Source organism: Diadema antillarum, unplaced genomic scaffold (genome assembly GCF_040938485.1).
Source record: "Diadema antillarum isolate AM-2024a unplaced genomic scaffold, OU_Dant_1.0 scf00000173, whole genome shotgun sequence".
NCBI classification, from domain to species: Eukaryota; Metazoa; Echinodermata; class Echinoidea; order Diadematoida; family Diadematidae; genus Diadema; species Diadema antillarum.
Genome location: NW_027271062.1, coordinates 152,741 through 178,203, shown reverse-complemented (window position 1 = coordinate 178,203; position 25,463 = coordinate 152,741). Strand labels below are relative to the sequence as shown.

The following is a 25,463-nucleotide window of genomic DNA, read 5'->3' as shown; positions in this document are numbered from 1 at the left end:
GATAGAGCTTGTTTTCCAAACTGCATAGTCCAACATTCTATAAAGTACAGTGTACTTCGCAGGTATTTTTACTAGTGTGATGGAATATGCTAATCGTCACCATGCCCCCAGCTCTCAAAGTTATCGCCCAAGTTTCTAATGTTCTCAGGTAAGAGTCTGAAAGAAGTCATGGAAGGTGAACTTGCGATACTCAGGTGAACATGTGACCCCGGGTCTTGTCTCTTGTTCATCCTCTTCTTGAAAACATCTGGTCAGATTTTTACCAAATTTGGCATCTGTGCAAATGGGCACCATTTCCCACCTGGGGCCCCAAGGGGCAAATCCAAGGGGGGGGGGGGGGGGGGGGGGGAGGGAGCCCCCAAATTTGTGAACTCACAAATCTTCTGTCCAGAATCAGAAGAGATTTAAAGATAATAAAAAGTTTTGGTACCTCAAAAGTTTCCCTGAATTTCCTTGTCTTAGTTTGTGTTTCAGGTTAAAGTACGTTCTGTGAGACTTACTCTCCCCAAAGTGCTCTCATGTCTTAGTAATCATGCAATAATGGTTTTGTACCAGAGCCGTCGCCGTACGGCGGCGAGGTAGTATTGTACGAAACCACTGGCTGCGACCAGCAGCGTGCAGCCCCATACGCATAGCTAACTGCGACCAGCAGCCCCATACGCATAGCGTAATGGGGCTTCGTATTGTAGCATACAGGATCATGACAGATTTAGTATCGCGGGTAAATGTCAACTTAAAATCCACAAATTTCTTCAATTTGAAGACTTACCAATTAAGATGAAGCATTGAAAACAGGCTTCGGACAACGTTTGGTTCTGCCAATAGTCCCTTTCTGTTCGAATTGATGACTGAATGTGACTCGGTCGAGAGGACCTTGGGAGAGCTACATACACTGAATACTACGGCTAGCGCATGTGCACTCAAACATCTTATCCGTTCATGGATTTGAAATTTGTGCGCATGTGATGTGTTCGCATGCGCTGGCTGTAGTATTCAGTGTATGTAGCTCTCCCAGGTCCTCTCGACCGAGTCACATTCAGTCATCAATTCGAACAGAAAGGGACTATTGGCAGAACCAAACGTTGCCCGAAGCCTGTTTTCAATACTTCAACTTATTTGGTAAGTCTTCAAATTGATGAAATTTTTGGATTTTAAGTTGATATTTACCCGCGATACTAAATCTGTCATGATCCTGAATGCTACAACGCGAAGCCCCATTACGCTATGCGTATGGGGCTGCTGGTCGAATTGCATGATTGCTAAGACATGAGAGCACTTTGGGGCTAGTAAGTCTCACAGTGTCAGTTATATGAAAGGTACTTTAACCTGAAACACAAACTAAGACAAGGAAATTCAGGGAAACTTTTGAGGTACCAAAATTTTTTATTATCTCTAAGCTAAGTTTGTGAGAACTATGACTAAGTAAATTGGTGACTGTAGTTTCTACTTTGTTCATGGCAGATTCCAGGGGTGGGTGGGGGCAGTGCCGTATATAAAGAGAGTCTGGCCAACTCGGTTTTCGGCTTGTGCGTTTTGAAGCCTGTTATTGGTCAAAAGTGGTCCCGTGATCTTTGCGGAGCCATGTCGTTACCAAAGTGCGCTCATACGCAGTGCCCATTGTTCACTACCCCTTATTTGGTAGGGTTTCATTATTACATATGAGCGTACACGCTAACCCTGTAACGCGTAATACGCTTGGCAACGACATGGCATACGGCACTGGGTGGGGGGTTCAAGTTTGGGGGGACCAAAGCATTTTCTTTTTCTTGAAAACACATGGCCAAATTTATCATGAAACCTTGAACACTATGGCTTTAGTGGCAACTTAACGCCCTAATCATTCTCAGCTGACAACTTTCAAGGTTATGTGATCTTCTACTGAACAATTTTCTTAAATCCAAAAGAGTTTCAAATTTTTGTTACCCATACTTTGTAAAGAATCATAAAACCACACTTTCAGAGACAAACCATCAAGTAAAATGGGAAACTGATTTACTGTTGAACTTACAAGATTCTTTGTTATGGAAGTCTCGATTTTCTTTGATCTATAGATCATCGATAGAGAACAGAATTCGTAATTTTCAATTTAAGTTCGTACATAGAAAAATCGCTACTCAATATTATCTATGTAAAATACGTATCAGTGATTCTGCAATTTGTAATTTTTGTGACTCTCATCCACAGACATTAATACATTTATTTCTGAAATGTACCCATGTGTCATCCTTCTGGTATGAAGTATTTTTTTGGCTCAAAGCTAAAAATGTCCGCAATGTTATGTTCACAGATGAAGAAATCTGTTTTGGAACTTTGCATGTTGAAGGGGACATTTCGTGAATACAATTATCTATTATGCAAAATATTTTATATTTTCTTGTAAAATCAAAAATATCATTCCAACTCTAAGTCCGTTTCTGTTTTCTATGAAGCATTTGGAAAATACAGAACGCATCATAGCAATGAAAAAGAATCGCCTAGATTTTCATGTGAGCAAATGGCAAGCTCTTATACCATAGTTTTCTATGTTATATGTTTTTTCCATAATGTACTATTCATTATTTTGCATGTATTTAGTATATGAAGCAGCATGTGAATTGGGTAAATAAAGTTGGAAAAAAAAAAAAAAAACAACTTTCAAGGTTATTGCATCCCCTGGCATGTATGCCGGAGGATACTTTGGATTCAGCAGCGTTATGCCGCCGCCGCCGCCGCCGCCTCCTCCACTGCCGCGCCATGTCGTCACATTCTTGTGTGCACTCTAGCGGCCACAAACCTTCACAGATTTCGCTGAAATTTTGTATGGAGATTCATATTGGTAATATCTCCACATGTATAACTTTGAGTGATGCTGCCCCCACTGTTCTGTCTTTTATAGGGTAAAATGCCATATTTTTGTCCATAGTTTGTATGCGCTCTGGAGGTCACATTTGTTAATGGATTTTGTTCAGATTTGGTATGGAGGTTCATCATGATGTAATCTACAAGCCTATAGATTTGGGATGTGCTGCCCCCAGTGTTCCATCTTTTATAGAGTCAAAGGTCCTGTTGGTGGATGATTTGTGTGCGCTATATAGGCTACATTTCTTGACGGATTTTGTTCAAATTTGGTATGAAGGTCTACCATGATATAATCTACAAACCTACAGATTTTGGATGTGCTGCCCCCAGTGTCCGTCTTTTATAGGGTCAAAGGTCATATTGTTGATGGATAGTTTGTGTGAGCTCTATAGGCTACATTTGTTAACAGATTTTGTTCAAATTTGGTATGAAGGTCTACCATGATATGAGCTACAAGTCAAAAGATTTTGGATGTTTCTCTACTTAACGTAATGCTCTTATGGATCCACTTTTTTTTTTTTACAGGGACAAATATCACATTTTAATTTTTGTCTTGCTTCCTCTCCAGCAATCACCTTTTTTCTTCTTCTTTTTTTCCAGTTGATTCCATTCATGTTTGTTTACACCATTTATACACCTGGGTTGAGAGGAGGCATTGTTGGTAAAACATCTTGTCCAAGGACATACAATCTAAGCACTAGGTGGGAATTGAACTGGGATCCTCCAATTGGCATTCGGGAGTCTCATCCACTATGCCACAGCGCCCCCACATGCGTGGAATGCGTGGAAGGTGTGAGACCTCTGGGTCTCTTGTTGACCAATCATGTGAAACTGACAGACCTTTTGGAGAATAATGTGAAATGGCAAAGGCATACCAGTTGCCATAGAGACATTTCTATTTTTTTTAATTTCTTTGACAGTGTACTAAATAAAGATGTACCATGGTGTTATCTCGAAAAATTTGGAGTGTAGAGTCGAATTTATGCCCTCATTTCAGCTCTTGAAACAGATTACTAGTACTTGAAAAGTCAATGCTTTCAACATGTTTATAATTCCCTATTAATCATGCATGATCCTGGTGAGTTCACTTGTATACTTTGAGGAAAATATTGATATTAGTAGTGTTTTAGTCATCTCTTTAAATTTTGGAGCAATGCATGCATCTTGGATATCTTTGTTTTTCTTTACTAGCAAGTATCTCTGAATGGCAATCAATTTTTTTGTACTTTTCTAGTAATCTCAATTCTTTCTTCTAGAGGCAAAGGAAAATACAAATGCAAACTTTATTGTTTGTGGATTGTTATTTTCTCTTAATCATGTGTCATTTTTTTAAGGAGTTTATTCTGTTTGGAATGGAAACTCCTACATTATAAGAAATTGTAGTACTGTTGATTATAAAACTTTTACTGCCATGACTCTGAAGTTGTCAATCTTTTCTGCGATATTAGATATCAGGGCTGCACACTAACCCATTTTTTCTACTGGTCTGACCTGTCTGTTGGATCAGCAGGTACCCAGTTTTTCAATTTTTAACTGGTCCATTCCTGAAAAAGTTACTGGTCCAACAGTGAATTTTACTGGTCCCGGACCATCGGACGAGTACCAGTGTGCAGCCTTGTGTATATGTTTTCCATAAATTACAATTTTATGGTTTGGTCTTGTGAATAAACAAAGGGAGAGCTTTGACCAGCAGGGTTAGAGTTGCAGAACAAGGGCTGCATGTGGGGTTGTTGTACACAAATAGGTTATGTACTCACTGCCTATAGAGGGCAGACTATTTAATTGTTATGTCTGTGATCACAAGGAGGGTTGGAATGCCCTACCAAGACTCCTGCTAAACATGAAAGGCGGTCTGAGGCCTGCTTTGTGTGGCCGGCTGCTTTGCGGACCGTTTACATATGAACTTCAGGCTGGCTCAATGACACTCCTCGTGGACCCTGTTTACACATGCGCCAGCCTTCCCCTACTCTGCCGTAAGAGTGCCCTTTTAGTAAACAAACATTCCGCGGGTATATTTGGTTTTAATACTCCTACTGTGCTCTCGCCCCAGCAGAAGGTCATGTGACCAGTCAATCACAGCTCTGAAAGCCGGCCTTGGGTCAGGTACCATGTACACATAGCCGGGGTCAGCCTCGGACCAACTCCAGAGATGGCCTGAAGTGGAGTCGGTCTGAGCATGGAGGTAGAAAACGTTTCTACCTCCACGGTCTGAGGCCGGCCCAAGATTTGTTTGACCATTTACAGATATGAGAAATCCGATCTGAGGCCAGCCTCAGGTTAGCTTAGTACAGTGCACTCCCGTTATAACGAAATGCTCGGGACCGGCAGTTTTCTTTCGTTATAACGAATTCGTTATAACGAAATTTTGTTATAACCGAACAAATACAATATATAACGAACCAAGAAAACCACGTATATATATCATATTATGTTTGCTGAATACTCATCATACACTGGAAAGCTATGTGAAATGTGATGGGATAACTGTTTTACAATAATAAACGCAAGTTCCCCTCAGAAACTGTGCGTGACACAAGGAGCGAACACACAGTGGTGTGAAGCGTTCACTCATGCAGAGACGCTATAAATGCTTGTTCCACTGCGTATTTTCGAAAGCAATTCGCATTTCGTTATAACGGAGCACATTTCTTTTGTTTTTCTTTGTCTGTGGCGCTCGGAAAAGACTTCGTTATAATGGAAATTTCGCTATAACCGTGTTCGTTATAAGCGAATTTTGTACCATAGACTTTAATGGTGATAATTTTGGGACCAGAAGATTTACTTCATAATAACGAAATTTTGTTATAACCGTGTTCGTTGTAACGGGAGTGCACTGTATGTGTAACAGTGGTCGTAGTAATGGTGGACTTCTCTCCTCGCATGTGTGCTCCGTGTGCTCACAAAACGGTTGTTAGGGTGTGATCAAACTTTTGAGCTTTTATGCAAGTCCGCACTCCTTGATTTGGCTGCTCCTTGGCTGCTCGTATGCTAGCAACAAGCACTCCCTGCCAAGATGGATAAGCCTTGTGCCTTGTGTTGTTCTGCCCATTCACAGAGCAATTATACAGGGTGTATGGCTAGTAAGCTCTCTTACAGGCATGAGATTTCTCCGCGGATCCGCGGATTTCCGCGGATTTTGAAATTCTTGGCGGAAAATACACAGTCGGGAAACTTTCCGTGATTTTCCTCTTTTTCTTTCTTTTTTTTTTTTTTTTTTGCAGCCACCATATCTCGCCGTACTATGATGAGTATGTCTAGATCTAGGGATGTCACGAATAACTGTCGAACACTTACTCAAAACAACTTACTCATAACTGTCGAACACTTACTTACACCAACAATCATAACCATAACCGAAGAAAGTCCATTTATTTTCCAAAACACAATGTGTGTCTCGCCGAATAATGTGTGATGATAAAGCCAGTATTTTGGCAGTGAAAGTCGCGGCAACAGAAGAAACTCTGCTGTTTTCTGCTCGCGGTATGCTGCAGGTGAGTCGAGTTGTGACTTGCTATGCCTGCCTGCTCCACATGTGTACGTGTGTAGAGCACCAGCACAGCGCACGCACAATGCTTGATTCAGTAGATAAGTGAACACCACAGAAAACCACACCACGCAGAAAAAAAAGAGAAAAATCCTAAGATGCCAAGGTGCCAGACTGGGGAATGGGGAGGGGTGGAGAGAGAGAAGCCAATCAACAGAAGAAACCGCGCGCACTGGCGCATTCTTGGAGGTTGTAACGGTCTGGGGTGTTGGAGATGAACAGGGAAAGAATGATTAAATTACTGAGTAAAGATAGCTCAAGTCGAAGCCCCATGCAGGGCGAAGACCCAGGATTACAAATGTAATGATTTTATATTTCTTTCATGTAAGCTCCTTAAAATCACTCTCCTGAAAGAGCTTAATTTAGGTGTTAGAATGTCAAATTTTTCATGAGATTGTAACTATGTGTAATACAATACTATATACCTACTGATTTATCAATCTGTAAACCACAAATGTGACTACCAGTCACTATAAAAAAGACTTGTATTTGTTTTCTGTCGAGATTTTTTTTTTTTGTCTTCATCCTAATACTTCCAAGTTCACATGAAATTTCTGATGTTTTTACTGCAGCATCAACAGTCTAAAATAAATTACTGAAATATTGTCTAAATTAATGTATTTGAAATATTGGTCAAATTTAGAGGATGCAAATCTATGTGGATGATCATCCACATTGATTTGTACCATCTAAATTTGACATTTCAAATGAATATAGTAGGCAATGTTTCAGTAAATTCTGAAGCTTTGTGAATCATGAAATTTTTGGCAACCATCCATTTGAACTTCAGGCATGAAAAGTTCTAAGAATCAGCAAAAACAACTCAACAGATCAGAGATAAAGTTCCTTCGAATTGAGAAGTTTCCGCAGATTTGCTGGGCATGAGACCACAAGAAGCTTCAGCTTTGTTTTGAGATTGTCACAGTCGTGTTGTCACTGAGTATCGGGAAGTTCTCACAAACTCAAGGATCACCCCTCCCTGCCAACTCCAACATGTTGCTCCCCAATGTGCATGGTTTGAATGCATGGCGTCTCGATGTCACCGTCTATAGGTACCCGAGGCTGCTTTGTATTTGTCTTGGAATATTGATTCATTTCTTACCATGACGTGAGTGTAGTAATCTTTTTGCATGGCTATGTAAAAATTTGTGACACTCAACTCGTCTTTTTGATGTTTTTCTCTCAATCCAAAAGGAAGACAAAATAGTATCATGACGTTTGCAATTGTTCAAAAGGTCTGCAATTGATAACTCACAGACTAATCACCAAGGGGCTGTTAGTTCCCAGGCCCTCCCTCCAGTCGAGCAATTTACACGCACGCGCAAATTCCTCTGCCATGTGGTTTGCCAGCCAGCTGTCGGAATGTGCTTTGAAGTTACATGGCAGCCTGGCCTGGCTGGCATGAATGAGTGTCGAGTTTCAATCACCCTGTTGTTTTATTCTTGTACTTGAACATGTCGTTTCACCTGACAGAAACACGGAAATCGGGAAGGTGTAGGGGAGAGGGTTTTGTTGTGTTGCAATGTGTGTGTGTGTGTTTGTGTGTGTGTGTGTATTTTTTTCCCTCGGTTTTTTTTTTTCTCTTTTTTTTGGGGGGGGTGGGGGGGTGGGGGGTGGGGGGGGGACTGAGGCCAGAGTGGGGAAAGATCAGAGTGAAATGAGTGCTTGTTTCTTGTCTGGATTATTAAGAAGAAAGATAAATTGATTGTTCCTTTAGTGCTGAATTTTTAAATCTGTTTAGACATTCTGAAGGAATAAAAAGACTTGACTAGACAGTAGTAAGTCACTTGACTAGCAAGTCAAGAAAGAGGACATAATGATAGTTGCTGATACTGCAGGCCATGCAGGCTTTGATAGTGATACACAAGTGTCACACGGCGTGATTAACTGGATTACAATGTGAGAGTATTTTTTCTTCAACGATAAAATGAAGACCCTCGCGCACTGTAAACTGTTATAATATGGACTAAAGACAGCCAACAATGCTAAGCTGTGATTTATAACACTTTTTTTTTGTACCCGTATAAACTGAATCCAGCAAGATGTCACCTGGGTGTACATTTATGTGATGTGATTATGGCCTCACATTTGAGTAGGTATAATAGTTAAGCATATTCCTTCCTTTAGATCTTGCAAGTGTCAGTCATGACTTCAGTTATCACAATGTTTATCTGTAAAATGTACCTCATAACAAAAGTAAATTTCAATTGTAAAATGCATTAGAATAAGTTTTTTCAAACCTTAAATTTCAAAAAGTCCTCACCGTGGGAGGGGGGGACACCCCCCTCCCACACCCTCCCCCCGCTCGGTCGCTGCGCTCCCTCGCAGGGTCCTTCCTCTTTTTTTTTGTTATTTCTCTGTCTCATGCCTGTCTCTAGTACCTACTCATATCATAACCTCTTCAGTTGCCCTGAAGACCACATATTCAATAACTTTAAGACATCTACGTAAGTACCAATAATGTGTTTCAAATTACTTGCCAGTTTGATTCATACATGACCCGCTACAACAAAATGATCCGAAAGTCGAGGGAGGTTGATTTTCTGAAAATGACATGACATTATTTCCTTATCCTTCCTCTTTAATTTCATATATAACACGACTCATGCAAGTACTCAGTTGCGGAAATATTGATGATTTTATGAGACCATGTTGAGTGGTCTAGTAGGAAATCGGCGTTTTGAGAAAATTGCCTTCAGTGTTTCCTTTCCAACGCAAATGTGATCAAGGGGAGGTAAGACAGTTTTCACCTCTTGACAATAGAAGGCTCGCTCATAGCAACCTCTGTGATGTTCATTCAAGCTTAATGCCAGCGGTCTACGCACGACCAATCAGTTACCAGGATGCCACGCATTGACCAATAAGATCCCTCCCTCATTGCTAGGGGCGGAGTCTGTCTGCGATGCTAAATCCAAATCTTTGGACACGTTTCTGTTCCATTGAAAGTCAAAAAATCATGGCCCAGAAAAACGTTAATTTCTTGCCTTTCCTTTGATCATTTAGCTTCGAAATTTCGGTAGATGATAGCTGAAACACTAGACTACAACATTATGCCCAAAACAGGAATTTGTATGGTTTCGACCAAGTTTGATGATCTTACTTCAAACTCGATTTTCTCAGCTCAGTCGTCAGCGACTTTTGGGTCCTTTTGTTGTGATGGCTCACATATTATTTTTGTCTTCATTCAAATGTGAGCCAGGACCTTGGACTAAAAAGTATTTACTGTGTGTACATTGAAATCTGTTTTGTGGCTTCTTCTCTTCTTAGGGTTACGCCCACATCCTTCACACTTGAAGATTATTGTAGGCTTGTGCATTGTGTGCAGGACAGGTATAATGCTCTCTCGGTACATATAAACATAATAACATTCATTTGGGGTGCATCAGTGCTATAATAAGGGTGCAAGTAAAAATAGAGTGGCCACTCCTATGCCGCTGTCAGCCTCTCCACCAGTCGTTGGCGGAAGGCATCTGCAGAGGTGGGGTAGATGATGTCAGGTGGCAAGGCATTCCATGTTAGCACTGTGCGTGGAAAGAATGAATATAGGTGGTAGTCTGTGCGGCTAACTGGTATTTTGTAGCCCTTTGAATGGATGTGCCGTGTGGCTCGGTGTACTGGAGTGATATAAGTGCTTGTATCAAAGTTGACTACTGTAAAAGTGGATATTTTCGCGCGAGTAATTTTTCGTGCTTGGCCGGGTAAGAAGAGTTTCGCGTGTTTTTATGCCTCCGCCACGAAGTGGTGCCGGAGGCATTATCTTTTCGGGTTGTCCGTCCGTCCGTCCGTCCGTCCTTCTGTCCGTCCGTCCGTCCGTCCGTCCGTCCGTCCTTCCGTCCGTCCGTCCGTCTTTCCGTCCGTCCGTAATGAATTTTGTGGACAAGGTAACTATCAAAAGCTGTTGAGGTATCCTAATGAAACTTGGCATGTATGTGTATTAGGGGGGTGAAGTTGTGCCTATCAACTTTTGGGTGCACGTGCTCAAGGTCAAAGGTCAAAAGGTCAAGGTCAAATACATAAAATTTCACTATTTCCACCATATCTATGCAATGCCTGAAGATATTTTCTTGAAACTTAGTGTATACATGTATTACCCAATTTAGATTCTCTGGTGAAAGTTTGGGTCAGGAGGTCAAAGGTCAAAGGTCAAAAGGTCGAGTAAAAGTATTAAAACTTCTTTTTTTTCTCTGTAAATTGGAAAATTGTTCAAGGTATCTTCATGGAACATAGTATATATACATGTACTGACTGGCAGTGATTATCTAGAGAATGTAGGGTTCATGGGGTCAAAGGTCAGGGGTCAAAGGTCAAGTGCAACACTTCAAAATTTTACTATTTCCCTCATGTTCATGCAATGCCATCAGGATTAGTATTTTTTTTTACACTTGGTGTATGCATGTGTAACCTAATAGAAATTCTCTGGAGAGTTTTTTTCTTTTTCTTTTTTTATTGCCTCAAAAGGTCAAAGATCAAGTGAAAGTGCTGAACTAACTTTTTCCTCCTTATCTCGGAAGTGGCTCAATTTATTGTGAAACTTACTGCATATCTATGCATGTTCTACCTGAAAGTGATTATCTTATGAATTTTAGGGTCTAAGGCCAGATGAACATGGTAACAATTTACTATTCAATACAGAAATTGCACTTTGTCTCCATACCGGTACCATGAAAATTACTCAATGCATAAATGTATGAATGGGTCAAAGTCAAGTTAAAGTCCTTAAACCCCCCAATACATGCTCTCCTATTCATCCAATTAAACCAAGTTCAAGGAAGGTGAACATTCAACACATTTCTGACAAACTTGTCATTTCAATATTTTGCCAGTTTTGTGAAAATGTAATCACACATTGTCCACATGTACTATCTAGACCTATTAGGAGAATCATGCATTATGGCGGAGGCATACCAGTCGCCATAGTGACATTTCTAGTTAATTCCGCGGAATCAAGACATCACGCACAGGAACATATGGCAAGCAAAAATATTCGCGTGCTTTAATTTTCGCGCTAGTTTCTGGTTGCGCGAAATGCGCGAAAATTTCAACACCGCGAAAATTTCCACTTTTACAGTAGTTGGTAGTGCATCTTGAAGAAGAGAATGAGGCGCATATATTCCCGTCTCTGTTGCAGACTAGGCCACTTCAGCTCTTGCAGCATGTCACTTACACTTGAGGTGTTGTGGAAGCGATTACAGACATACCGCGCTGCTCGCCTTTGTACCATCTCCAGCTTATTGATGTTTCTAGCTGTATAGGGGTCCCAAACAGGAGCACTGTATTCTACCAGTGGACGCACTAGAGTGAAGTAGGCAAGTGTTCTGAGTTCAGGAGATTTTACACGAAGGTTTCTTCTCAAGAAGGCAAGGGTCTTGTTTGCCTTAGTACAGACTTCATCGATGTGTTTGTTCCAACTTAAATCAGAAGAAACAGTCACACCCAGGTATTTGGCAGAAGAGCAGATCTCCAGATTCTTGCCATATAGAGTGTACTGGTAATTGACATTTTGTCTGCAACGTGTGACTCTCAGTACTTGACATTTCTGTGGATTGAATTCCATAAGCCACCTCTTCCCCCAGTCTGCGATCCTATCAAGGTCTTCTTGAAGTTGCACTGCATCATGTTTGCATTTGACAGTCAAGTACATTAGGGTATCATTGGCAAATAGGCAAACTTGGGAGGTGAGTGTGTCAGGAAGATCATTAATGAAAAACAGGAACAAACATGGCCCAAGGACAGATCCTTGAGGAACTCCTGATTTCACCTCTGCTGTGTATGATGACGCCCCTTCCAGTACAACTCTCTGTGTTCGGTTAGAAAGGAAACTGTTAATCCATCTGATGGTGCATCCCTTAATCCCATTGTACTCAAGCTTCTTGATGAGTCGCTTGTGTCCCACCTTGTCGAATGCCTTGGCCATGTCAAGTACCAGGACGTCAGTCTGCTTCCCTTGCTGCATGTTGTTATGAAGGTCACTAATAAATCCTATTAGTTGGGTCTCGCATGATCTGCCCAACCTAAATCCAAACTGAAGTGGGTACAAAATGTTGTTTGTAGATGCATGTGTCATGATACTGCTGGTGATGATATGTTCCATCATCTTACACCAGGTACAGGTGAGTGAGATGGGCCTATAAGTTACAGGATCACTTCTGTTGCCGTTTTTAAACGCAGGAACAACATTAGCTTGGCGCCAGTCATTAGGAATCTGACCTGTTTCATTGGATTTCTTGAAGATACAGGTAAGAGTTGGAGCAATAGCAGAAGGTAGATTCTTCAGAACTCTTGGTGTGATACCGTCAGGCCCTGGAGCTTTATGTATCTTTAGGTTATCCAGAAGCTTCTGTACTCCAGGCACAGTAATAACTATATCCAACATCTCAGGGTGTGGTGATGTATCTGGCAACAAATCCTGAGGGACATCAGGTTCTTTGGTGAAAACAGATTCAAACTGTTGATTCAAGGCATCTGCCATCTCAGCTGGACCAGTGATGTTTTTCCCGTCTTTCTTCAAGTTCGAGATGGAGGAAGAATCAGTCCGGTTATATTTTATGAATTACCAGAATTTATTCATTCCCTGGTATTCATTCTGGTCATCAGGACCTGGAGTGATGATTTTCTCAACATATGACCAGTAAGCTTGTCTTGAGACCTGCTGTATTTCTCTTTTGAGATTTCTCAACTTCCTTTGAAGGGTTTCAGTGTCTTGTTTTTTACTTGCTTGGGACCTTCATTTTTGTTGAGCCGGTCACGTCTGTTGTGGAGTGCCTTTAGTTGAGGAGTAAACCATGGAAGGTCAGGGTTACTTTTGGACATCTTGTGTGGGATGAAGTTTTTTATACCACTGTGGATGCCCTTGGAGAATAGCATCCACATGTCATTGGTATGAAGACTGTCTTTTCTTGGAAATGATTTCCTCACCAATAGACTGCATGTGGGTAGCAAACTGTTCCCATTCGGCCTTGTGGTACTGTGGAATTTGCCTTTTGGAAATTTTCTTCCTCTGACTGACTCTTGTGTTTAAGGTTACCATGGTGCAGTCATAGTCAGAGATAACAGGGATGACAGAAACTTCATTAACAAGCGAGGGATTGTTTGTCAAGAAGAGATCCAGTATGTTGTTTTTCCTGGTTGGCTCTTCAATTATCTGTGTCAGACCTTTGTCATCCATTATATCACCAAACTGATAGTGTAGTGATGGGAAATTACAGTTACTGACCTCATTCGTACCCCACTTCCAGCCTGGAAAATTGAAGTCACCTCCCAGTAAGATGGTATGGTCCATGTTTAGGCGTGACAAGGAAATCTCCAGTTCAGCGAGACTATCAGCATCGCCTTCATGCGGTCCATAGTAGGCCCCAATGAAAAGGGACTTAAAGGAAGCAAGTTTCAGGCTGCACCAAAGTATTTCACAATTTGTTTCTAGGGTTTCCTCCCTTGTCAATATAAGGTCATTTTTTTGCTGCAATGAATACTCCTCCACCGTGGGCATTTCCTGTACGATCACGTCGCAGCACATTACAGTGTTGTGTTGGAAAGCATTCGTTGTCAGTATGTTGAGTTGTGAGCCATGACTCGGTGCCTACAATGATGTCAGGCCTGTGTTGATATAATGAGGCAAGAAAAGGATTCCTTCTTAGCTGGAAGACTTTGACAGTTTATATTCAATATATTCAAAGAATGGCGATCGCATTTCTGCTGCATGGAGATTTTGGCTCGTGGGGATGAAGAGTGGCATGGCTTCCCGATGTCAAGGGGAGATTGTGGGTTAAACATGCTTTGCTGGTTTCTAACATTTCCGTTGGGATCACTGATGAGTGGTTCAAAGAAATTCCTTGTTTCTACATCATATTGAAAAATTGTTGGACTGATGTTCAAGAGGCCACAGTGGTTGCAAAACCAAACAGTAGAACTATTTCCGAGGTCCTTGTACTCTTTAGACTCCATGCCAATGCATCTTGTGTGAAACCAAAAGTCACACCCATCGCACTGAATGCCTCGAGACCTAGGTGTCACAGCTCGATTACAGGATCCACATGGAAATTTTGAAGTGCGAGGTCCAGGGTTCAGCTCCAGGTCACCTGATTGTAGTAAGATGAGATTAATGATAAACAGAGCATCATACAGATGACCAGCTCTATTCTGTGGTGCTTGTTTGTGTGATCTTTCATACATAAAAGTTTTCATCAGAATTAACAGGTTTCTGGTTTGTTCTGAGGATTTTCCACACCTTCCATCCAAGATTTGGTATCCCTGATCATGATCATGTCGGTGATGATGAATATGGTGTGAAGCAATACACACTAGAGCATAAAGTATCAGTACACAGCAAAGCACAGTAGGGTGTTGTGCCATTTCAGATTGTATTACATGTATGTGTTGTAAGAGGTAAACTGAATACTACCTCCAGATTCTTCAAATGGCTATACAACAATTGATTAAGAGATTAGACTAATCCTTCTCCAAGACCTTTTTCCTTTGAGGAGCTTTAGGCTTTGCCAATTGATGATAATCCCCATGAATGACAACAAATTCAAGCCATTGATGATCCATGTACATGTAGCACAGCACTGCCATGTAACAACATCCAGATGCAAACACATAAAACAATAGATGAGACCAAAGTGAAACTGCTGAATCAGAAAGCCAGACAGCTGAGTACTGGTATACAAAGCTCCCCTCAAAAGCTGTTTCGTGAACAAAACATCCCTAAACATCAGCATGAACAATGTCACTATCCATTATCAACTCCATATAACAAAATTCATGTCCAGTATATGACTCCAAAAGGCAAATATTGGGCAAATTTATGAGCTGCACACAAGACATGTCCTGCACACATGCACACAAACAATTTCAGCTCTTAAATGACAGCTATAAGCATAAACATTGAGCTTGAAAATTCAAATAATTGCTCATGCAGCGCATCAAGAGGCATACCCCCTTTGTGTTTCTGTCATATGGCTGGCTGGTTGAAACAATATAAAGAAGGAAAAAGCCAAGTACATAAAAACACACATTACATACATGTAAACATCACTCCAGACCGACCACTTGCATGCCATTTCTGTTTTTAATTTTCTCTTTACTCCAAGTTCTTGAAAGGAGATAACTTAAAAGGCCATTTAGTACTTTACAAACAAAACTAACTTTAATATGTGTTTTGGTTTTGGGTGATGGGTCTTGTGTGAATTGGAGAAAATTTGTGGCTGTATTGTATGTATGAAAATATAATCAGCCCATTTGCAACATCGCCAAACCCCCTTTTACACTTTCACGGATGGCTTCACAGATGACCACGAAATGTCGTCCGTGGTGTTCCGGTGTGCAAAATCACGATTTTCCTCTCAATGCCAATGTTAATATGATTCCAACTGGGTGTCTACACGGACAGACAAATTAGGAATGTGGACCACACTGGAATGTTTACGGAGCTAACACGGACATCTTCAAGGAAGAGCATGGATGCAACTGGGTCCCTTAGTGGTCCTTACATGGATATCCCTAAAATGTTGACAGATGACTTTTGCTTGTAGGCGCTCATTTGATACCTTATCATTCTCAGGCGACATGCCTCCGGAGCTAAGTATGACAAGCACACCAGAAAATCTACAGTAGCCTACATTTGCCTCTGCTTGTTGACATCATAAAGGTAAGACTCTTTGTTGCAAACTCTCATTTTACTGCAACATCATGGCATAAACAAAACAAAACAAAACACAAAAAAAAAACCAGGAAGGAGATGTGTGTGGGTCACTGAAGTTTGGCTTCTCGGGCGACCACTTCTAGTATACGGACAGTATGAGGGGTTGATGGCTGAACTGATGGGGGAAGATGTGGGCAAATTTCATGGACTATATGTTGGCAAAATACACAGATTTTCAATCCCAGATGGAGCCAATGCAAATATGGACATCCTGATGTCTTCACGGATTGTCCTGAAATGAATATGGTGGCAACACAGAGTAGCAGGTGCCTACAAGGAAGAGTTTATAATGATTTTTATCTGTGATGTTCAGGATGAAAATTGAGCAAGCGTAATTTTTTCCACGGACATGCCAGAAGATCAAGGACCACACTGGATGACTTCAAGGAGTCAACATTGTCATGCCGGAAACAGTGCGGATGATCCCAGAATGACGATCTGTGACGATCAGTGATGCAATCTGTGAAAGTGTAAAAGGGGCTTTAGACCATTACACCACATAAAAATGATCACATGATCAAGTAACATTATTATCCTTGCCTTCAGTAAAGTAATTTCCCATAGATTGCATTTTCTTTTTGTAGTAGCTTATTTCTCTGATTCAGTGTCATTTTTTAATGCCTCCACCACAAAGTGCCGGCGGAGGTATCTAAATCAAACTTGGCACATGTATGAGTGGACGAAGGTGTGCTTGTCAACTTTTGGATGCACATGCTCTATGTCAAAAGGCAAGGTCAAATTCTTGCAATTTTATTACCCCACCCCCCCCCCCCTATCTCTGCAATGCCCAAAGATATTTTTGTGAAACTTAGTGTACACATGAATTATCAGATAAAGATTCTTTAGGGAAAGTTTTGGGTTCATGGGGTTAAAGGTCAGGTATAAATGCTAAAACTTCACTTTTTTTCTCCATATCTCAGAAATGGCTCAGGGTATCTCCATGAAACTTAGTACATATGCATACTGCCTGACACTGATGCTCTTAATTAGGAATGCTTGGGTCCTAGGTTCAAAGGTCAAAGGCAAAGTGTTACATAAGCTACTTTTTTTTCACCCCCCCCCCCCATCCCCAAAATCGACCATACACCCCGCGTTCACATTGTTCCCCGCGACGCGGGGAAAGTCCCGAGCTGTGGGACTTTCTCCTCCCAAACCATAATGTGAACGCTCACTGGGACTTGTTCCCCCCCCCCCCCCCCCCCATCCCCGCCAAGCAAGTCGGGTACAGGGACAAGATTTGGAGGGGAGAGTGACCTTGGGGCAAAATTGATAGCGTCCAGCTGTGGTCATCAAATGTGCGCATGCGCTATGCCTGGCAGAGCTCGCCCCAAGCCCCAATTGCCCCCACAGCTCGGGGACAGATGAGATACCAATGTGAACGGTCAGTCGTAAAAAAGATATGATCTCTTGTGGCTGTCCCCGCGTCGCGGGGACCAATGTGAACGCGGGGACAGAAGCCCCATGATAGCAACTGTTTAGTGAAGCAATGCACTTTCATTTCATTTCAACAACTTTCCACTATTTATGTGAAGAAACCCCAATGCAATGCAATAACACTTAATCAAACCAAGTGTGTTATTCCAATGTATTTTTGCCTTCAAATCAATGTGTGTTGTTGATTCATGTATGTTGTGCTAAGGCTGTGACTTGCAAGTTAAACAATGTCTTTTTCGTATCAATTTCTTCTGTTTTTGGACTTAAGTAAAAGTCATGTTCGGGCAAGTGTTTTGAAGCAGTGAAGAAAAAAAAATATTTTGCATGTTATCAAAGGTCAGGTTAAGATGCTTAAACTCTACCATTCAATGCTGAAATTACACTATTTTCTCCGCACCGTGGAAATTACCCTATGCATACTCTTAATTAACCCAGTGAGAATGGACTGATTTTGCTATAAAACACATTTCCCATAGACACCTGCCCTCGGGGGACACGTCTTCAAAGGGTTAAGACTATGTATGTACATGTATCACTGCACAGTAATTCTAGATAGGAAAAGATTTGGGCCTCTAGGTCTAAGGTCAACTTAAAATGTGTGAATCTCACTATTTCCCATATTTCCTGAATATAGTCCTGAAAATTTGATATTGCCAGTTAGTGATGATTTTAAGAAAGTTGTGGGCCATGGGGTCAAAGGGCAAGGGCCAAAGATCAAGTGAAAATGCTTAAATTTTGAACACTTGCTGTCTGAAAGAATTTAGCCATCCAAAGAATTGTGGTGCAAGGAATATAAAACTCAACACATTTGTGGTTGTGCCAAACTTCCAAAGATGTCATTTCACTCTTGCCAATCATGTGAAACTGTGGTCTCACACTGTCAAGATGTATTATAGACATATTGGGAGAACTATGCGATATGAGGGAGGCATACCTGTCGCTATATCGACATTCCTTTCTTTTTTTCTTTTTCATTGGCCTGGTGCTTAATGAGCTTATCAGACATACAAAAACAATGTACTTTGAATGATTGCCATGCACTTACCATTATTCGCAACTTTTTTGTTAAAGGTATGCAGCGTTGCCTGACTTCTGTATATCACTCGTGAAATCTTTCCACTTTGCTCTTTAAACCTCAGTTGACCAAGCAGCTGACTGATCTTGTTGATAACTTCACTCTGCTTGATATACTGAGCAAGGAGGAACAGGAGGACATCTTGAACCAGAAAATTGATGACATCAAGAAAAAGAATGAAGAACGTGCACGACGCCACCAGGTTTGTTAAGAGAAAAGAGCAGTACTTAAAAAAAAGAAGACAGTAGACATTTACTATGTTGATTTAAAGAAATTGATAGAGGGTTGCTAACCTGTCTGGCCTTCTCTCACTTTTTTTTTTTTTTTTTTAATTCATGTTCCATATTCCACATATCATACAAGTTATATATTCCATTTGATTTTGAAAAAGAAATGTTTTTAACACAGTGGTCAGTTTGAACCAAAATTGCGCAAATGGGCAATTCCACGGTAACTGACGTTACACGTAAGGATTTTCATGAAATTATTTACCTTGTAGTTTTGTGAATGAAAGCACCTTGGGCTTGCAATTAGCATTGATGAATGAGTTCATGAGAAGGAAGAAATTGGTGGAAAGTTTTTCTCTCAAACTGCATTTCTTATCACATAGCAAGTGAAAATGTGTCGGTAACTGACGTTACGGAAAAAGGACATGGGAAATTATGGTGTAGATGTAAATGGAAATATCTCATGTCCCTGACTTTTAGCCTTTATGTGTTTAATATGGCAATACACCTAGGTTCTTAGGAACAGGTGTGCAAAATAATGTGCACTTTAGTTGTCTCCTTTTACCACCATGCCAATTTCAGTGAAGGCATGACGGTAACTGACGTTACGTAACTGACGTTACGCTTACATTTGCCATAGGGTTTACACATGCAAAATCATGATTGGGAATAGCTATGTGATATTTCATAATTCTGACCATTCAGAATGATTTGGTTGATATGGAGTCATACCTTGGTTCATCAGTCATAAATACACAATGAAATGAAACAGTAGTCCATTTTCTTTGTGTTCTATGAAAACTTAAAGGTAAACATGTCAGTAACTGACGTTACGTAACTGACGTTACACATACTTTGCCGTGGGGTTTACAGAGAACTAATTTATTTAACATGTTATTATACTGCTGCAATGTACCAGTGACAATCCCAGGCAACTACAGCAACAAATTAAAACAAAATCTAAAGACACAAATGATATTGGGTGGGCCCTTGGGGGAACCCCCCCCCCCCCCATGCCATAGCACAGTTGGGCAAAAATATTGTAAATGCACAAGAGGATATTTCTTGACATTTGTCTGAAGATTTAATTTTTATTCAACATTTATGATTACACAGAGCCATTAATAGATTAAGCAGTTCCAAGTATAAATATATTGACATGACTAAGGGCTTTTTGTTTGTTTGTTTGTTTGTTTTTTAATGAACAGGAAAGTTTTTATCTACATAGAGTGCTCCACCCATAATACCTTGTAGTACTACACAAAACATGGATATTTTTGTGCTTCAAAAAAATATCAAAATATCTTCCAGGTCATGGGGAAAAAAACATGTATCAACTCATAAATATGCATAAATATGTATGAAATCTATTGTGATATATTTCTCCTTCTTTTCTTTATTTTACTCCTGATGATCTCCATCATCAATTGATTTAAATGAAAAGTGTCACACTTTTAATATTTCTCTGTGAAGAAGAAAAATAAATGCTTTTTTGGTCAAAAGAGCATTATTGTTTTATTCCTAGCTTGAAGAAATTTAACTGTTTTTCTTTTCCTTTTCACTGATATATCACGGCTTGCAAATACATTCGAGATACCAAGAAATCGGACTTTGCAATGAAAGAATACTAAAATCAATATAAAAAACTCTTTCTGTTCATAATTATCATGTGTTGTATTACAAAATGTCCCTGCATGAATAGAATAAAGTAATCAACAAATACACACTGTATGAACAATTTAAAAAAAAAAACCTATAGAATCCTCTCTCACTTTGAGCAACATCAGTGTTAAGTTTCAAACAATAATGAGTACATGCCTTACGTACCATATAATACAAGATGAGCCATGTTAACTACACCACACATTTAAAGTGCAAGAGAAGAAATATCTGTTTGTGCATTTGCCTTGAGGTAGAAACTTGACTAAGCTTCTTGAAAAAAAAGAAAGAAAAATGCCAGCGAAAGCAAACATTGGTGAAGATTGTTAAACTGTTGGTATACAGCTGTGCAGAAGTTTTTTTTTTTTTTTTTTTAGAAAATGTGGTTAACATGCAATCATGTCACTGATTAGGCCTACAAACTTTGGTAGCTTTATCATCCCGTAGGACTGGGAATGTACTAATTTGAGTGCATATACTGCATTTGGCAAACTAAACTTCCAGATGATTTAACCTTAAACTTGTGCTGAATCAAAAATCGAAAGCTCAAGCCCCCCCCCCCCCCCCCCCCAAAAAAAAAAAGATAATCATGGTAAATGAATTTAGAAATGAAAAAAAAATATTAAAAAAAATACCTGGTATCCATGGACATACCATGGTAATGACATCACTTCCTATGAAAGGGATTGCTGCTCTTTGTTGTAAGTTGACTTCCCAGATGTATTGAAATGGCCAAAAGTCAAAAAATTTGCCTCAGTTATAATTACTGTCATGGTAACTGACGTTACATACTCGTGTATGACGTTTCGGTAACTGACGTTACACATTTTGTAGTGTTCATTTTGACTCTCCAGTATGCCAAGTATCCTTATTTCTGGTATTGAAATAAAGGCATATGGGCATACATTAGAAATCCCAAGTTACATCATACAGCTCACTTCCTTTGATGAATAAACTTAAAAATTCCTTGTTTTTGGTAACTGACGTTACATCCATCATTATCAAAGTAATTAACAGTTTTTATCAAATTCTTTAAAGCTACCAGCTTTTTTTTTCTATCGTGTGGTAAAAGACTTCTCTGGTAACTGCATACATATGAAAGATTGTTGTTTAGAGTACTAATAAAGTGGATATACAGAGAGTAAGTTATGCGACAATACACTCTTTTCACCATTGAGTTATAGGCATATTTTGGCAGCCATTTTGAAAATCAAAATGGCCGCTTTTATTGAAAAACATAATGATTCTTAAAACTTCAACTCAAGTACTGTCTGAAAATGTATGATGTTTGAAACAAATATCATTTTGAATTTTTGGCACCTGTGTCCTAGTTACCGTGGAATTGCCCAAATGCATAAGGACGTATAATTGGCGTGTAAGATGAGGAACCCACTAAAAAGCAAAGCTTGTAGGATGTGGGTTCCAAAAATGTAACAGGCTTTTAGTACAGTATATCAATTTCAAAATTGGGTTGTTCTAGACGATTTCAGTGTCATAAAGTGATGTCAAGTTGGTGATCACATTTTTTTTTTTTTTTTGCATGTATTAATTCTGACAGCACACAACCAAATGAACATCAGGTGGGGTGCAGATGTCAAAAGTGTCCTTACTGCAACTCTTGCCTTGTACTTCTTTAATGCTGGGTATGATGCTCCTGTGTGATGTTGATCATCTCATACCTCCAAAATTGACCCAGCCTTAAATGCATCCTGTCAAACCGTCACTAGGTGCTGTAAACTCATATTTGTAGAAGACCTGTTCATGCTATGTGGCATCGCACCCCCTATTAAACATCAGAAGAAAGGTAGCAGCCCAAGGAGAGAAACTAATGCAGGAAACTGACTCTCGATGCCCCCTGTTTGATTAAAGCCAACAAGGAAAAGGTTGAAGTCCAGATGCAGTTTCATCCACTCAGAGAGTTTTTGTCCCAATGGGCCAACTGCCAATTGCAGGGTCCTGTGGAAAGACCATCTCACCCAGATCTCACACAAGGTGGCCATTACCCCAAAGGAAACTCTTCCTGCTGGTTCCTGTGAAGCATGACTATTTTGGTCCTACCTGAATTGTGAAAACTGCCAACCCCTCATACCCATGAGGACCTTGATGCCCTTGTTCCCCTGGACAAGAATGTGCATTGAGCACTGGATTCTAGATATATAATGACTTGAGCAGAAAAAAAAGTATATGTTACATAATGTGAAATGCTTGAATAAATTTCAAGTAAAAACTGTCGTTTGATAGGTGCTTATGAATTCAGGGCAAATGTGACCACCTTAACAAAGAAGAAGTAGGTTTTATTCTAGACACATAAGTTTTGTTTCAGATACAGATCATTTTAGAACAAGTTATTTTTATTTAGTTATTTATTTATTTATTTATTTATTTATTCTGTTTTATTTTCACAGGGTAGCCCTTTCAATTAAAAAAACATGATTTTACAAAGGGGCCCTGCATAAAAACAAGACAAAATACACACAAAGTTGCATACAAAGTACAGTAAATCCCCCCCCCCCCCCAAAAAAAAAGCACCACACATGGCTTACAAACAAGTATCATTGTATTGATGATAACTCCGAAACTATGATGGTATAGGGCAAAATACCAGAAATTTACCTCGGTTTTTGTGAGCAGAATAAAGCAATCCCAACCTGATGGAGCGCCCTCTAGTTTTGTTGCTAGGGAGAGGGCATGTGTGCCTCTGCAATATTCTTCTGTCTGTATAAATGTGGGGGATCTCAAGCAGAGGTAAGTGTGATAAACTTCAAAATGTTTGCATTGTGTATTATGAAATGTTCAAAATAATCTTATGAAAATGGTTGTGGTGCAGCAGAGGTTTTAACAAACATAAGAGAGGTTCTATGAACTTAAATTCTTTATTTAAGTTAATTGAGCCCAGATGTTATTTTGAGGTGTAATTGCATATGGCTGTAGGATGGCTAGAAATCAAGAGTACCACTCATAAGATGACCCTTTGCTTCATAATTTTACTGGAAATACTCAATAATGAACATTCTCTGCTTCTTGTCATGGTGCGTTAACAGGAGATAGAGGAGGACAAGAAACTTGCCAGCAGCACTGGATCCAGCATTGTCACACCTCCCTCCAGTACCTGCTCATCGCTAAGTGGTAGTTCCTCGTCCTCACACCCATCACCCACCCAAGGAAGTACCAACCGCAGTGCTAGCTCATCCCCATCTCCCCTGACACAGCATCAGCAGCAGGTGGGGCGGGCTGGTAATACCTTCTCTCCTCTATCCTGTCAGTCTGGTGCCCCTGTTTCTCCTCCCGTAGGAGGAGGAGGGGGAGAAGATAGTAAGCAGCAGCAGCAGGGTAGGAAGAGTATAAACACTTCCTCTGTGACGTTAGCCAGCCAGCCTACACCCCAACTTGTAGGAGAAGGTGCTACCGGCAACCAGGAGGGCTCTCCTCATTACGAGAGGGATAGCAGCAGTGCTTTGTCCTCTCCGTCTCACCATTCTACTGAAGCGGCATCAAGCACTGGGAGTCTGAATGAGATAATGGCGGAATCCAAGAAGAAAATGGTAATATCATTCACAAGAAGAGACTGTGTACAGCTGTGTAGAAAGTCAATAGGTAGCTTTAGATTTTTATTTTGCGATGCGGACATTCAGAGGAAAAAACCTTGTCTGCACATGCGCAAAATCGCTTATCAAAATCAATCTTGTGTCTGAGTTTTTATGGTCAGTTCTGGGCCATTTTTGCATCCACTCAAAAACACGACGTGGAGAGCTACTTGATGCAGTGATCATTTGGGGGAGCCACTTTACTTTGCATAGGTTGGGTCTTCAAGTAATCTAAGGCTACTTTACAACATGATGCAGGGAGAGAGGAGAATGCCAACGCAGTCATCTAAACATCTGCATCGTAAATCTAAAGCTTCCTATTAACAAAAATGAGGAGGTTCCTGTAATGTACATGATCTTTATTTTAGTGTGTAGTATTCATATGAAATTTGGGGTACCTCTGTTTTATGGCTTATCAATCACCTTATCTTATTTCTATCATGCCTTGCCATCAAGACAAATGTGGGTGTTGGAGATGAACTGAATGCATCAGAAACAAACTACATATCAGTATAATAGACAATAAACTGCATTGCAGCTCAGACATAAACTACACGAAATAGAGCAAGTCATTGCAGTCCATGTCAACTTTCTGGGAGATTTGCATCATTGCAACCTTCTGCACACCTTGTTGAATGTTTTGATGAATCTTGACTGAGATATATTTGTTCAGTTATTGATTAACTGCTAAACATCTAGGCAAGGGTCCTTCAGATCGAAGGTCACTATGCCTTATCTGAATTCATACCCAAAAGTAAGATGTAGTGACACAAGTGGAAAAACAGATTGGTTGAAAGTATTGCTTGGTAGCTCAGGCAAAGTTGTGTATGTTATGTTGAATCATGCAGTCTCACCCAAATATCTGCAACAAACACTGATCATTGATGTTGGTTTATGTTCTCTCATCTGCTGCCATTTATAGGGTAGTCCCACTGGTAGTAAGTTGGGACAGCCACAGTATGAGAACGTAGAAATCGAGCTGCAGAATTCTGGGCATGGACTGGGCTTCGGCCTTGTGGGTGTTCGAGGGGTGGGAGTAGCGGTCAAGACCATTTTACCAGGAGGAGCAGCAGAGATGGTACGTTTCAAGTCCCCACAATGGTCCAGTCTGGGCCATGATGTCTTAATTTGCAATGATTTGCAAACTACTATCATGACAAGTGATTATGTAAAAATTCTTTCTTAGATATTAAAGATGTTAAACTGACTCTGATCAGCATTCACAGATTTATGACCTGCAAGTAGCTTGCTCAAACACAACCCAATCATTGCATGTCAGGTTAAAATGCACTTTTTATACAAATTCAGGATTTGTGAAATGCTTTTTATATTTTTCTTTTGTCTTTTCAAATTGTTACTATTCTCCCGTTAGTAGTCTTGTATGGAGTCCAGCATATATTCA

At 40.3% G+C, this 25,463-nt stretch overlaps 1 protein-coding gene across 1 annotated transcript in view; it reads left to right on the top strand.

The window, feature by feature from the left end:
- Nucleotides 1-14,412: 14,412 nt before the first annotated feature.
- The window catches only part of LOC139722847 (uncharacterized), a 56,075-nt gene continuing 45,024 nt past the window's right edge, over nt 14,413-25,463 (top strand). The window contains exons 1-4 of the mRNA XM_071634133.1: nt 14,413-14,466; nt 18,656-18,793; nt 23,519-24,019; nt 24,984-25,139. Of these exons, the coding sequence (XP_071490234.1) occupies nt 14,413-14,466; nt 18,656-18,793; nt 23,519-24,019; nt 24,984-25,139 (849 nt within the window). The remainder of the gene's footprint in view (nt 14,467-18,655; nt 18,794-23,518; nt 24,020-24,983; nt 25,140-25,463) is intronic.